This window comes from Ochotona princeps, chromosome 12, assembly GCF_030435755.1.
Source record: "Ochotona princeps isolate mOchPri1 chromosome 12, mOchPri1.hap1, whole genome shotgun sequence".
Classification (NCBI taxonomy): Eukaryota; Metazoa; Chordata; class Mammalia; order Lagomorpha; family Ochotonidae; genus Ochotona; species Ochotona princeps.
The window spans coordinates 63646154-63661986 of NC_080843.1; the positions used below are offsets into that span (position 1 = coordinate 63646154).

The window sequence follows — 15833 nt, forward strand, 5'->3', positions numbered from 1 at the left end:
GTGTCTGATATCTCTTCCATGGAGTTTCCTCCCTGGGCACCTCATCCATGCTCTCTGTGCTTAACCTCACAATACTTCGCCACAGAGTTACTGTACATTGAACACTTTATGCTTATTTGTATTCATATTTTTCAATGATTTAAACCTTTGGGCTTGTGAAATAACCAGGAAGGAAAGGGCATCCTGTCTCATCTTCCTAATCCTCACTGAAGCAGGTGCACACTAGCCTTTCTTCGTTGCCCTCTCTTCGGAGTTCCAAAGGGATACATGGCCGTTGAAGGCCTGTTTCTCCACTACACTGTACCCTGCCTGAGGCAATGGTCCTGATTTTCCCTCATTTAGAAGGCGTCCCAACGTGATGTAAGTGAATTAATGAAAAAACCTCATTAGAATTTTACGCTTTCAGACAATGTGAAATGGGACAAAAATAGGAAGTGACAAATCAAGCTGAAGATGCAATAATCACATAGAAATTGTTTTCCCCGTGAGGAAAATGACCACAAAGAGATTTTTTTTTCTTCAAAATGTGCCACTGATGGGGGACACCTAGAAGGCCTTCTGGAAGGCATGACTGAGGAAGGTAATATAAAACTCCTAGCCTTGTACTCTGTGACTATAAAAAGGAGCGGGAATGAAGACAGGCACGCCTTTACATTTTCGCTGCTCATCCATCCAAGAGGTTGCTATCTATTTTCCACACTTGGAATGTGGAAAGATTAGCATTTCTTTTGAGGTTTCCCTTCTCTGCAGAACATGAAGCAGCAGAAAGCATGAGCAACCCTCTCCTCATGGCAGGGGGAATATCTTACAGGCCCTTCTTCAACTCCAGTTCACCAGCAGCCCACAAAAACCCTAAGCTTTAAAACTAATGAATACTTTCTAGTACTTGTCAAGCAGGCAGTTTAGCACAGCTTTTAAACACAGTGAACATACCAAAACGCTGAATAAGGGTAAACCCTGGGAGAAGTACTCTTCTCAAAGGTCTCGAGCTAACTGCCAGGCCTCTAAAGGGCCATTCTGAAAGCAGAAGGCCCTCAGGCAGAGCAAAGCGGGCTCCTCGAGCATCCCGGGCTGTCCACTCCAAGGTGCTCAGCCTGCAGGTCCGCAGGTCTCCAGCCTGCCACTGCCCAGGAGGGAGGTTTGTTGCCAGTAAGTACTGTCCCTTGAATTGATCATCTCAGCAAGATCTGAATTTGAGCTGGGTGGAAACCCACCGACTATTAGATAGAAGCAGACCATCCTATCTTACGTGGAATATGGATACCACGTGAAAAGTCAACAGAGCCAAGGGAGCAAAGTTACAAAACATGGTCAAAACAAAATGGAAACTTGAGCCACCACTTCTGTTAAAGCTAAAGTGAGTGCTTTAAACAACGTTGACTATACTTCTAAAAAAGAGTTTTATTGCTTTAGACTGAATTTTTAAGACTGTCATGTAGAATATGTACCTCCAAGAAAACCTTAGCGTTAAAGCCACATCTCAACCACTTAAGAATCAGGCCTTGGGTCTATACAGAACTTCCACCTACACACTGATACGCGCATTTCCCACATTGGATGATTTACCTTTTGACGCCTTTTTTCTTTCCTTTTGTCTTCTGTGTCCTGCAGCATTTTTTCTTTCCAGAGGTCAAAGAAGTACGAAGGATCAGTATAGAACTTCAGCCCATCTTTCTTATCATCTCTGAGAATCAATGTTACAGGTGAGTAGGTGGGGAGAAGAGTTACTTTTTTATGTAGATTAATACTGATTACATTTTAGTTCATCAGACAACATCTACATGAGGTATTTTACTTGTCCTATGCATTATTAATTATTTGCATTTCCTTACTCAAAAGGAAAAAAACACAGAACTAGGCAAGAACTTAGGCTGTTCAGGTATAATTAAGTTAAAGAACTCTTGAAAAATTAGAATTCAGTAGAAAGTCACTCTACAGAATCACAATATAGCTCAGCAACAACAGGAACTTTTAATACTTTATTTCAGGAACTGTTTTGTTAGTTCTAACAGGGGCTGCACAATGGACAGATTCTTAGTGCATATATATTTCCTCTTATTCTGGAGTTTCAGCATGATTAGGATAAAAATTAATGGGTAATCTAGCCCTTTTTCTCATCAAGTTTGCCCCAACATCTATCAACTCAAATAAGAAAGTAGTAAAATGTTCCTGCGTATAATTGTGACTAGAGAAAAATGATTAGTCATGGACTTTCAAAGAAGCTTCCCTTATAGCTACTTCCTTTACAAATACTGCTCAAGTATCTACGGTCTAAAGACCATTTCAAGTCTTAATGTGTAAGTTATTTATTTCTCTTAAAACAAATATTAATGCAACAAATAGGTTACTCAAATGATCACAATCTAAAGTAAATGCTCTAATCTGTCACTGTTTAAAAAAAGCATCTGGCCTATAGGTTATCTCTGAGAAGCAGCAAAATACATCTCGTTGTGGTATTTCACTGTCACTTGGATACACAGGGCAGTCACAGGAGTCACTTAGGAGAAAACCTGGCTTCTCCTTGAAGCTCCTGCTCAGCATCTTCCCTGCAGGTGCTGCGGCCTCAGTTCTACAGGGCTCTTCTGGTAATGGGGTCTGAAATCCAACAGCAGACCAGCTTGCCTCCACCTCTGTTTTAATGCTGGGCTCTTTAAAATCTTCCCTTGCTGGTTCTTGGTTCCCAGTTGATAAGGAACCTGTAATGGTGGAGGCTTTGTAATGACACTGGTGTGAGAAAGAGTTTATTCCCCTAAGATATTCAAGGCTTGAATAAAGGTAAAGATAAAAGGGGAAAAAAGAAAAAGCTGAGCCAGGAACCTGCTGAAAATTTAAGATGGATAAAATGTACATTCTTTTTCTTTAAAAATGAAGTTAGTATGTCAATGAAGGCAGACTTCCTGAGATAAACAGAAACAGCCAGCCAGTATTGATTGAAACATTTTTTCAGTCACTTTGTATCTTTAACATTTACACGCGACAGTCATATTCAAGTTGAATGCAAAAGTTTGCATGTTTTATTCATCCTCAAATGTTATGGTGTTATTGAGAAGTAGATTGAGTTGGCATTGCTATTCTTAAATGTTATTAAAAAGAAAAAAAAATACGTTTTATTTTCCACAGGACATACATGGGTATATATGAAAGCCATTTTTAGGTAATTCAAGATTGTACATCACCATAAATATCTAATCCTGATCCCAATTACTCCAATACAAGTAGTCTCTTGGATTTCCTAAAAAGTTTTTTAGTGAGACTCCTTAGTAACATCAGTAAGAAATGCTAGCAAGAAGCCTCATGTTATACTGTACACTGAGGCTGCAAATGCTAAGTCAAACTGAAGTTGCCCCGAAAAAATGCTGCCTGGATGAAAGCAGAACCAAAAGTTAAAATATTACACTTAACATGCTAGCATAACACATATATCCATTCACTTTCCCAATGGGTCTGCTAAAATCTCCAGGCAAGTATGAAGGGCTTTCAAAAAGCTCATGGAAACGGAACTAAAAACAACATACATTTCCAGGAACTTTCTGAAGCCGCTTAGATACTTATTCCATGAGAAGGTGGGCATCTTGCTCCTCTCCAGGAGGACTCCTCTGACGTCCTTCCGAGAGTGGGTTCAGCCGGGGGCTGCTGCTCACCACAGCCTGTGCCTACCAGGTTGCAGCAATGGGCTCTGGGGGCCCAGAGACCACAGACCAGTGATACTGATGTGAAAGGAAGGCTGGGAGGATGTGGGGGCAGACAGGGAAAAAAGTGTCAATGGGCAGAAGGCAGGAGGAGTGCTTCCAAAACACAACTCACAAGTATTCTGGTGTGTACTGCTGATTTCTTTGAACATTTGATCCTGCAAAGGTGTTCTACCATTTTAATGATACCAGTAGGCTACTGTGTGGACTATGTTTTCATTCTTACAAGTCCCCAAGAGTGCAGAATCCATTTTCGTAAATCAAGTAGCAAGTGTCTGTGTGGCGCTGAGATGTAGATTCCGGAGTCAGCTGAACTGCCAATGAATGACGCAGCTCCTCACACACTGATGGACCGCTCTCCAGCCACAACAACAACTCTCTCACAACACAACACTCTCTCACAACACAACACAACACTCTCAGGTGCCCACTTTTAAAGCAAGAAATTTACATCTGAAAGCTCAAACACTGACACATCAAAATCCCATCCCAGTGCTAACCTCATTGTAACATTGTGATTACCATGTGACCAATCTGGGATGGCCTCTCACAAGGCATCGGTGCAGTGCCAGTGCTGCCCCCTGCTGACCCTGTCCCCTGAGCCGCCTCTGGAGTGCCTGCAGCAGCAGTCATACCTGTACGGGGTCAGGATGTTCAGGGGCGGTGGTTTGTCGCTCTGGTTGTAAATGTCAGCAACAGGGTTGGGGATGCTGTTCTTTGAAACCACCTGCTGGTCTTGGACTGTGGAACTTTTGAAAGCTTTTTTCATGTTGATATCCTGCAGTGACACTATTTACAGAAAAGTTGCCCAATTTCAGTTATGCAGAGGTAATTTTACTCTTTAGAAATAACTCTCACTTGACCAACAAACTTAAATATCTTCTAGAATTATCATACAATGCTTTTTTACTGTTCATTTGAAATAACCCTGCCGGCTGCTCCTCCCTCTTTTAGAAGGCAGGTCTCTCTATGAAATTAGGTCAAATCCTGGCTTTCACTTCTCCATAATCACCTCCTTATCTCATTGGCCCTAATACAAGAGCATCGTATTTTATAGCACACCTCAAAAACTACTCAGAAATACAATCTTGAGATGAAGAGGCATGTAAATACACAGAACTGGGTCTCTCAAAGAAAAAAACAGTCAACCATTTAATTACCATTTAAATACAACACCTGAGAGTAATACTTGCCCTGGAATCACACAAATCTAAATGACAGTAAGTTGTTCTTCTGAAATTACCCTGAAGAAAAGCTGGTCAATACAACCAGGGATCTCCAAAATAGTAACGGGAAATATGGATTATAAAAAAACTGCATAGGTTTCAAACATTTTTTTTTAACCAAAAAGGCAAAGTTATCATTTAATTTAATTTTCCCTGAGCTTGCTGAAGTTCCCCTTATTCCTTGAGCCAGGATCTAAACTGCACTAAGCAGTTTGGGAATCAACCCTGCTTATGCTTCATTCTTGTGGGTGCAACACTTCCCATCTCACTTATGAACTCACTGACAACACAGGCACATTACCTAGGCATCCAACCCCAGGAGTATACAGTAACATTTCCCAGCTCTGCTGGCAAACAACAGCTGGTCCAAAACAGAATCTGGATTTCTGAACTCTGTCAAGAATTTTTTTCTATGGTAATATACATATGAAGGATAAGGCAGAATATTTATCATAAGGAGATTTTAAAAACATCACGTGCTGTGAAATTTCATAAAATTAATCTAAAGATTAGCCTTTTCCACTGTAGGGTTTTTCATAAGCATCCAACTGCAAGAGTCAATAGAAAAAAAACCCTAAAGGAAATGAATAAATATTAAAAATCACTGTGCTAACAATTTTAAAAGCACATGCTTGATTTAAAAGATTAAGACTTTCCTATCTGAGTAGACCACCAGATACTTAAAGCTGTATTTTTAAAGTAAAAAGTAAAATTAAAAAATCAGCTTGGGAAACACATGTTTTTATTTAACTTCATAATTGGGAAAACAAGAAAGTGTTCATAATACAAAAATTTCAACAGTCTACATTTTTGCTAATTTTCTAATTCAGAAACTTTATTTCTACCTTCAAATGAGACCTGAATGTGAGTAAACAAACCTTTTAAAAATTATGAAACACACATCACTCTTTAATAAGTAAATCTCGATTTTTTTTGCCAGTGCTGTTATACAGATATACTGTAAAACTAAGATACTAGAATTTTTTAAAGCAATAGTAGAAATCATAATAAATATCATCATATGCTAGCAGATTTTTTTAGTCTAACCTTAACCTTTCATTCAAAAAAATGATTATGGAAGTAAAATTTTTCAAAGGAACTGCTGATCATTTTACATTTGTTGCTACTGCTTCAAAGTAAACAGTATTCATCAGTTAATATTACTTTAAAACTTGAAATGTAAAGGCCCTTGGTAAATGCCATTTCTGAGAAAATGAATACAATTCTTAGAAGTGTTGAATCACCCAGATGATCTATTGGCATCAATTCCAGCAGGAGGATCAGGCGGAAACCTTCACTGTCTTCAACAAGTCCACAGGAAGCACATACCACGAAACACCATGCAAGGGTTTCAATGGTTTTCTGCACTAAGATAAACCTACCTTTTCAGGTCATATTTCTATGACCTCCTCTAACACACAATTCTTGCTAGTTGGACCATTTCTTGGAATAACTGTGATTTTTAGCTAAGAAGCTATTTTAAAAATAAATGCCAGTAACCTAAAATTAAGGCTATCATACTGAATGAATTCAAAGAAGCCTTTAAAACAGTATATTTATAATCTTCTTTGAACGAGAATATGGTTTATGGGGTAGCTAAGATCTGAACCTTTCATCACTAATTAATCCAATCTTATGGGATTTCCCCTTCACTCTTGTAGGAAAAGACAGGCTAAAAGACCAGCATACTACCTCAAGGAAAAAGCAGTAATTACACTGCAATTAATTACTACAGTCTTGTCAACATCACTTCTAGCTCACTGCTTTCATGCAATTACCTACCCTCTTCCACTGTGGAATCCAGCTGGGTAACTTTGACAGCGAGACGATCAATTCTGTCTTGCAGAGAATTGGCTCTGATGTAGAAGTTGTTGGCCTCATTAAACAACTCACCAAATATGTCTTCTGCATGTTTGCCTGTGGAAGAGAGTGAACGGACAGAGCTGTCTGCTTGGGAATGAGCTGGGGCCGGCCCCTGACACACATGCCTCCTTACTCCTGCCAACACGTGGGGTTGCACGTAGAGAGGCATGAAGATAAAGGGCCTTAGAAGCTCTGAAGCTATTAGCAACATTCATATAAATCTAAAATTGGCTCAGGACTGCCAAAATTAGGAATATTCTACAAAGCATAGAATTATTATTGCCACATGGGCCACCACTCAAGCTGTTTTCCACTAAATGCCAACTTTTTTTAGGGACAAACAGTTTTCATTTTGCAAACTTTAAGTCAGAAGTGCAGTTTAAGGAAGCCTTTCACTTCTGCTGTGATCTGGGTATGATCTGGTTTCCGAACTCATGCAAGGCTTTAAACTCCAAAGCCGTAAGTTAACAGCACTTTAAAAAGCGGAAACAACTGTGGTATTTAGGAGACAGCCTTAGTGGGAGTACCCATGGACAGTGGTTCTTCCCAGAGACTCACCCACAAAGCCCAAGTTGAGCCCACTTTCTGTTTCTCTACCTCCTGGCCAGCCATGTGGCCTTTCCTCTGCATGTATTCCTTTATCAAATCTACACTCCTGTGAGTGTTAGACACAGTCCTTCATTACAGAACATTTAAAAAACAAGGTAGGCACTAGCATCTGCTAGTGTTCAACCTCCAAATCCTCCTGTCATTCTCTCCTTCATTCAACAGAAACATCAGAAGTGCCACTCTGAGAGCGTAAGGAACACACCTCCACTTTCTCTGACAGACACACCCATCACCTCCTCTTTACAGTTGCTAATGCTATACCTCCTGAACCTTCTAGGGGGAAAACCTCACTGGGGCAAGACTAACCTGACTATTTTCATGATGTTCCACAGTTTATTCAAGCAGTACTCGCACAGCCACTCCCTGCTCTCCTGATAGAATTCAGGAGACCATGAATTCCATGGGAACAGGTACCACACCTGTCTAGAACAATGTCTCCCACACACCTATTCAATGAATGAGTGAACCCAGAAGGTAAAGAGAGAGTTATTGTTTTCATTCTCCAGGTGACCAAACCAAGGATAAGAAAAGTAATTTGTCCAAATCCCACAGCTACTAACGGACAGAAACTGATGATGAAAAAAAAAAAAAAAAACCAAAAACCTGGTACGACTTTCAGTTCTCTGTGCCATATATCAAACTGGATTTCCATGGCCATAAAATGGAAGCAGCGTGACAGTTTCTCAAAACAGTAAACAGCATTATTACATGATGCAGCCATTTCACTTCTAGGTATATATCCAAAAGAAATGAAAACAAAGACTTGAAGAGATATTTTGCCCATTCATTAATGCAGACCCTGGGAGGAACAAGTGAGGCCTAGAGTATTTTAGTCTATAATCAACTCAGGAAAGTCCATTTCAGTTTCAGGCTCTCTCAAATAAAGGGAAAAAAAAAGAAAAAAAGGAAAAAAAAAAAGGAAGAAAATCTTCAAAATACAGGACTCTGCCCTGTAAACACTCACTGTGGTAAGTCTCTCTCCTGCCTTTGCAGTGAAATGAGCCACGGACCCTCATCCTGTAGGAGCCACCCAAATGGGCACTTAGTGGGAGCCACCCAAATGGGCACTGAGTGGGAGCCACCCAAATGGGCACTCAGTGGGAGCCACGAACCCTCGCCCCGCAGGAGTCACCCAAACGGGCACTCGGTGGGAGCCACGGACCCTCGCCCTGCAGGAGCCACCCCAACAGACACTCGGTGGGAGCCACGGACCCTCGCCCTGCAGGAGCCACCCAAACAGACACTCGGTGGGGAGAGGGATTCAGGTGCCCTTAACATCACTGCAATCAGACTTGGAGAAAACAGGGCTACAACACATTAGCCCTGGCCTGCCACAGTGAGTATCCTGCTCTTTCAGCTACTACTGAAGAAAAAGAAGGTAAAGATGGTTGAGGTGGCAAAAGAGCAGTTGTAAACAGACACCGAGGTAGAGGGCAGAGTGGCTGGGTTTACAGATCACACCAACTCAAGCGACAGCTTTCATGTCTCCACGGCCTTTCATGTCTTTCATGTCTCCTGACCTACCTGGCCTCTGCGGTCACTCCCCTCCTTCCGTATTCCACTGCAATGATGCTGGTTTCCTCTCTCTCTCTCTCTCTTTTAATATTTATTTTATTTTTATTGGAAAGGCAGATATACAGAGAGGAGGACAGAGAGGAAGATCTCCTGTCCAATGATTCACTCCCCAAGTGACCGCAATTACTGGAGTTGTGCCAATCTGAAGCCAGGAGCCATGAACTTCCTCCAGGTCTCCCATGTGGGTGCAGGGTCCCAAGGCTTTGGGCTGTCCTCAACTGCTTTCCCAGGCCACAAGCGGGGAGCTGGACAGGATTAGAACTGGTGCCCATACGGGATCCCAGCGTTTTCAAGGTGAGGACTTTAGCAGCTAGGCCACCGCGCTGGGCCCTTCCTCTCTGTTTCTTAGATATGTCAAGCATTCCTACACCTCCAACGCCTTGGCATGCCCTCCTTCTGCCAGGACCTTTCTACCCAGAGACTCACAGGTCTGCTCCCTCACTTCACTTTGTCCTATATCCATGTCATCTGGTGAGGCTTTATCTGACAGTCTTAGCCAAAATGCACCACAGAGGGAATGCACCCCCTCCAAACACATATTCCCTTATCCTCTCCTGTTGTAAACTCTCCTTAGCACTTTCCACCACATGATAATTCATTCACTTCTACCTATTCAGCTTGTTTCTTGCCTGTCTCCCTCCACTGGAATGCATGATCCAGGAAGGCAAGGACCCTCCTCTGTTCTGGCATTGCTGCATGAACTCCAGTGTCTATTTCATGGTGGGCTTAAACTAGATGGGTAATACTTAGAGATAAATGAACACAAACACATTAATGGAGTCACTAACTATTAGTTAACTTCAATCTACCGTCAGGATGTATATTGGGGTAAGAGCAAACACTCCCTTCCCTTCCCCCGCCCAAGGACTCCCAGGTAACAACACTTGATGCTTGTCATCTGAGCTCTCCAAGGGAAAGTGTGTAGGCATTCGGCTTCTCACAGGTACACTGCCCGTGACTGCACACTGAGCATACAGCACAGGGTCTACACCAGGGCCTTCTCATTAACACATGCACAACAGAGTTCCCTGCTCACTGAAGTCTGGGAAAGACTGGGCTAAAAGATGAAACCTGTTTCCATACCTTGGGGCCTCTCAGAATGTTTAACAGACAATAGGGGTCTGCAAGACAACATCTCACATATCATGTTTTCAAGGTGACTGGGCCTGGAAACACCTTATAGCATCTTTCAGAACTACTGTATCACGGAAGCCATTTAGTAAATGCTGGGCGATGTGCAGGGGAGCGGCATATGTATCAAATGCTTCACACCCACGACTGGCAGTCCCTTATTTCTGAGTGTGCAACAAATCAAAATGAAGCCAACTACTTTCAGCTTTTCTGCTTGATTATCCAGAGCTACACACACAGGTTTTTGTTTGTTTGCCAGTGCAATCCTCAGAACTTCCTTCCCTTCTCCTCTAGTTATGCAGATGACTAATTACCAGGGACAATGTATCACCAAGAATATCCAAGTATGTACTACGGTCTTTTCCAAACATTAAAGAAGCATCCTCAAAGCACAACTATTGTTGATGATACTATTCTTCATTCTCTGCTGGATGCTATTCAAGGAGTCTGAAAAGTTCACAGAAAATAGGTATTAGGAAAAACTATGCATGGATTTCAACATGTTTTGCTCCAAATTTATCTTCTGCAGTACCTGCATATAAGCACAAAAATAAATAGCATGTGTCCACCTTCAATACAATTCTACTTAAAATGCTTGCAATTAATATCATATCTTTACTTGAAAGTTCTCAATTTACAGATTTATAAAGAGACAGAAATTAAATACTTGCCTGATTAATATTTTGCCAGCTGCTGAAAGCTGACAAGCAACAAAGAGAAGGAAATGGAAGGAGCTGTCATTTTTGATGAACAAGAATAAAGTACTGCAATTATATAGTCTGCAGTTTCGTAAACAGCAACTGATTTAAAAGGCTGAATCCTACTTACGCTTTCAATAAGCCCATTAATAGCTAAACTAAAATAATTCTGAAATGAAGGCCACATGGAGGTAAGTGCAATTTGCTCATTTTTTCCTGATGGAAGGTTCCACTTTTGGATTGTCAGTCCCATCTGAACTCAAGAATGTCAGGTTAGAAAGCAGGCCTCCAAATTTTCAACTGCATTTTAAAGTGAAGACTCAAATGGAAATGCAGTATCTTAATAGGAGATTTTCCTAGAACACAAAAGTGGTTATATTAAAGGCCTGCAAAAATGACAATAATAATAATAATAATGAAAAAAATTTTTAAAACTCACATATTTAGCACAAACCTAACTTGGTCTGCCAAGACTTTTACATTCCATTCTCCACTAAAAGGAATTAGGCTTCTTGGAAACAATGACCAACTCCAGGACTGAGGGTAGAAGAGGTGAGAAGATGAGCCAAGAATATATTGCTGCGCTGAAAAAGTCAAGTTCTCCAAGATTGATGGGCAGAGGCCACACATCACAGGGACCAAGAGCCAACCCGAAAGGGCCACCACTGGCAAACTTAACAAAGCGTAAGCCTTAAAGTCAGAAGACAGAGCACAGATCACAGCTCACAGGATAACAATCACTCACTCAGTCCCCATGGTGCAAGCAGACGAATTAAGAGGTGAATGAATAAACACAGAAGTAAAAGCACTGAGAGCAATGAATCAATGCTGAAAAAAATTGAAGGATCACAAAAATCACCATTCTGCAACTCTCCATGCAGTTACTACTGTAGGCAACAACCTTCACTACACGGGAGGCTGCTGGGTAGGAGAAGAATGGGAAACAGGGCACTTGCACAGTGTCCATCAAGTACCTCCCCGGGAGTAAGACAGCTGGAGGCGGGGGAGGTGGCGCAGAGGGAAGACTTTCCCCTGTGTTACTTTATATATATATAAAGGAGTCTTCACTTTCTTAAACTTTAATTTGTGTGTTTGTTTATGCTTTTTATATGTTTTTTTAACTTTTTTCTTAAATTATTATCATCATTCTGTGATACAGTTCCATAGGCCCTGGGAATTCCCCTGCCCACCCCCCACTAAATTCCCCTATAGTATTACTATAGCATAGCTCATCATAAACAGTCACATGTTTATCATGCAGGCATGGACAGTGGCAGAGAGTCCAGCATCCCTTTGTCAAGCTAATAATTTCGTTAGTAGTTCATCTTTGGTCTGGAAGTAGAGATGCACACTACACTGCATCCTCACATCTGGAAATGATAGTCTCCACTACACAATCACCACACATCCCTTTTAATTGAAAGGCGACAATACAAAATCAAGAACAGTAAGAAATATAGAAATTTACAAAGCCATGAATTTCTCAAGAGGTTTTGATAGTTCAACAGTCTGAATTGCTGGCAATCCCGTCACTCCAATCATGATGAAGTCTCTCCCAAATCCATTGGCTGCTATAGTCCACCTTAGTGTCTCCATCTGCCCAGATCTTCACTGCCAATGACTGTTCTGTCCTCCGTCCTCTGCCATGGTACCAGGTGTCCTCTGGAGGCTCCAATGTACTGCCACATCCTCCATGTACATTTGGATATTCTGTCAACTGTTCTGTCTGAGCCACAGAGGAGGCCCAGCTCTGACACATCCACTCCCACAGTCAGCCCATGCAACCTGAAATTCTCTCCATGGTGAGGGTTCTGAGTCCAGTGGTTCAGTTGGTAGGGAATTGCCAAAGAAACCTCATCTGAGGCCATCCCAGACCTGATTCTTGTGTGTGTTTGCCAATGCATGGTCCAGCACAGTCTGTCACTCAAATCAGCCAACACACACAGTGGTAGTTGCAATTGCTGGGTCAGTTCTGTCTCCAGCCCTGTGCTTCTTCACCATGCAGGACATGTGCTTCCTGAGTGCAGCAAACTGTCTGGGCACCATGCTGTCAGTGTCTTGAATGTGATCACAGGACACACGCAAGAATCCAGACCCAGGGCCACTCTACAAAATACATGGCCAGTTCCCTTCAATAAAGGGCAAGTGGCACTCTGAACCACTCGATTTAGCAACCTGGTAAGGTTAATAAGAATGACTTCAAAAGAGCTGGGCAGGGTACAACAGAGGACAAGAGACAGTGAGGAAGGTTGAAGTGAGAGCTGAGGAGTTTCTCTAAGGGATCTCGCTGGGAAGGAAACTAGGACTGGGGCAGGCGGCAACAATCTGAGATTCAAAGGTGGGGGAAATTTCTTAATGTAACACATGGCAATGATCGAGAGGAAGCTAATTAACTACGGAAGACCATGAAACCACTGACGGCAGAATACCAACTGCTTCATGCTGAAGAAACTACAGGGGAACAAATATCACTAACCAGCATCCACCCCAGCAGGGACTAGTTCAGGCCAAGACCATCACTGGATGCTGAAACCAGTGGTCAGCAGACAGGATAAGGGCAGATGGGTCTGCGACCCCAGGAACCAAGGAAGGTGGGCTTAGCAGCACAGCCAGCACATCCTCCTTAAGATGATGTGTCTGGGGGCCAGGCCAACTTCCACAATGAGAGACTTAAGTTCCGAGATGGCTTTTATTTTGCAAATGAAATAAGGGGCACAGTCAGCTCAGAGTCAGGAAGTATGAAGTGGAAAGGGGGAGAATCAAGTAAGCATGATAAAAGCCCCAAAACTAATTAACAAGAAAATCATAGCAGCACTACTGAGCCACACGGAGGGCACATCTGAGGAATACACTCATGATTTTAAATCTTTTCTCTCTTCTAAAACAAGCATTTGAAGCCACAAATTTTACTCTTGAGCACTCCGTTAGTTAGGTCTCACAGATGAACTGGTATTTTGTTGTTCATTACCACAAAATCAGAAATTGTTTCTAATTTCCCCTCTGAATTTTTCTTTGACCTAAGGAATCTTTTGTAAGATATTGCTCGATTTTTCAATATTTGGCAATCGTCTAAACTAAGTACAACCATTATCTCATTATCATCACCCTTTGTATACTGATGTTTTCAAACTGATTATGCTATGGCCTGGCCCATGTTACACCTTCCTGAAAATCTCATGGGAAATTACAAGATTTATTTATTTTACACTTTGGGATGTTAGTATACTGAAATCAATTAAGTCGGACTGGTTAGTAATGTTGCCTAAACTTCTTACATCCTTGCAGATTTTGTGTCTATCTGTCCAATTCTTGAAGAGTTCTTGCTGAAACCCCAGCTACCACTTTGGATTTACCTAATTCAGTTTTTAGTTGTGGGCAAGCTTTACCATGTGTCTCAAATCCTTCTATTTAAGACTGCCAGGCTTTGGGCCCGGCGGCGTGGCCTAGTGGCTGAAGTCCTTGCCTTGAGTGCCCCGGGATCCCATATGGGCACCGGTTCTAATCCCGGCAGCTCCACTTCCCATCCAGCTCCCTGCTTGTGGCCTGGGAGAGCAGTCGAGGACAGCTGGCCCAGGGCATTGGGACCCTGCACCCATGTGGGAGACCTGGAAGAGGTTCCTGGTTCCCGGCTTCGGATCAGCACAGCACCGGCCGTTGCGACTCACTTGGGGAGTGAATCATCGGACGGAAGATCTTCCTCTCTGTCTCTCCTCCTCTCTGTATATCTGACTTTCCAATAAAAATAAATGGATCTTAAAAAAAAAAAAAAGACTGCCAGGCTGTTCTTAATTTTTCATCAGTGTAAAATGTCTTTTTTTTTCTTGTAGCCCATTTGATAATATCTTTCTCGGCATTTCATAACTAGAATGAAATACTGAGACAACTTTATATTTAGAGGCTCAAATTCAAGATGAGACAGTTCCACTAGTATGGTGTCTTGTGAGGGTGACAGTGGCAGAGAATACAGTGAGGAAGGATCACAGGGCAGGCCAGGAAGCAGACAGAGTGAGACGCTGATACCAAACACTTAAAATCAACTCTCTCAAGAACCGCCTTCCAAAGGCACAACCCCACAGATCTAAGAACTGTCCACTACGCCCACCTCCTAAACAGATTGGATAAAATTTCTACCCTTCTACTTACCTATTATCTTATCTTACTTCAGGATTTAAATGTCTGCCATGTATTCAGGGAACCAGACCACAGCCAAAAATACAGTACTAAATACAGTATTAAAATAACTGTAGATTTCTGAAGCTTTATGTTTATATTATTTTTCCCATAATTTGTTTAAAGTCAGTGATTTCTTTCTTAAGTATGCCTTTTAGTCTCATTTGATTTGACCTGATAATGTTTTTTTTTTTTAATTATTTATTTTTACTGAAAAGCAGATCTACAGAGGAGCAGCAAAAAAAAAGCGTATTCCATCCACTGATTCATTCCCCCACTGGCCACAACGGCTGGAGCTGAGCCGATCCAGGAGCTTCTGCTGGGTCTCCCACATGGGTGTAGCGTCCTAAGGCTTTGGGTGCCGGATGGAAAGGGGAGCAGCTGAGATAGGAACCAGCACCCATATGGAATCCTGGTATGTGCAAAGCAAAGATTTAGCCAGTGAGCCATCACACCAGGCCCAATAATTTCTACTTTTCAAGAAAAGTGTTTCTCACGACAGCACGTGCAAACACTGGGGCTGGGGGTGGGCTTGATGGGAGTTACTGGGGGGTCACCCTGATGAGACCGTAGCACCTGCTAGTGTACATGAGGATGGGGCCTGTGGTGGGCTGGGCTGGGCTAAGCTGCAGCATCCATCAGTTCATGTGAGAGCTAGAGCTAGAGGTGGAACTTACCAGGCAGCTGGGTATGTGTGTTGGCTGGTGCAAGCAACAGACCAAACCTGACCTTAAACTAGCTCACACTCACAAGAGTCAAGTTTGAGGTCACTTCAGATGAGGTTTCTTGGGGGACTTTCCAACAAGATTGTTGGGACTCACACCCCAGTCACAGCAAAAATCACAAGATACGTGGTCCAACCTTGGACAGCA

General features: G+C 42.2%; 1 protein-coding gene across 3 annotated transcripts in view; it reads right to left on the reverse strand.

The window, feature by feature from the left end:
* WASF3 (WASP family member 3) overlaps window positions 1-15833 on the reverse strand; it is a 104930-nt gene that overhangs the window by 14944 nt on the left and 74153 nt on the right. For all 3 annotated transcript variants that reach the window (XM_058670942.1, XM_058670941.1, XM_058670943.1), the window contains 3 exons: window positions 6698-6832; window positions 4325-4478; window positions 1567-1684 (listed from right to left, as the gene is read on the reverse strand). In XM_058670942.1, coding sequence (XP_058526925.1) covers window positions 1567-1684; window positions 4325-4478; window positions 6698-6832 — 407 coding nt within the window. The remainder of the gene's footprint in view (window positions 1-1566; window positions 1685-4324; window positions 4479-6697; window positions 6833-15833) is intronic.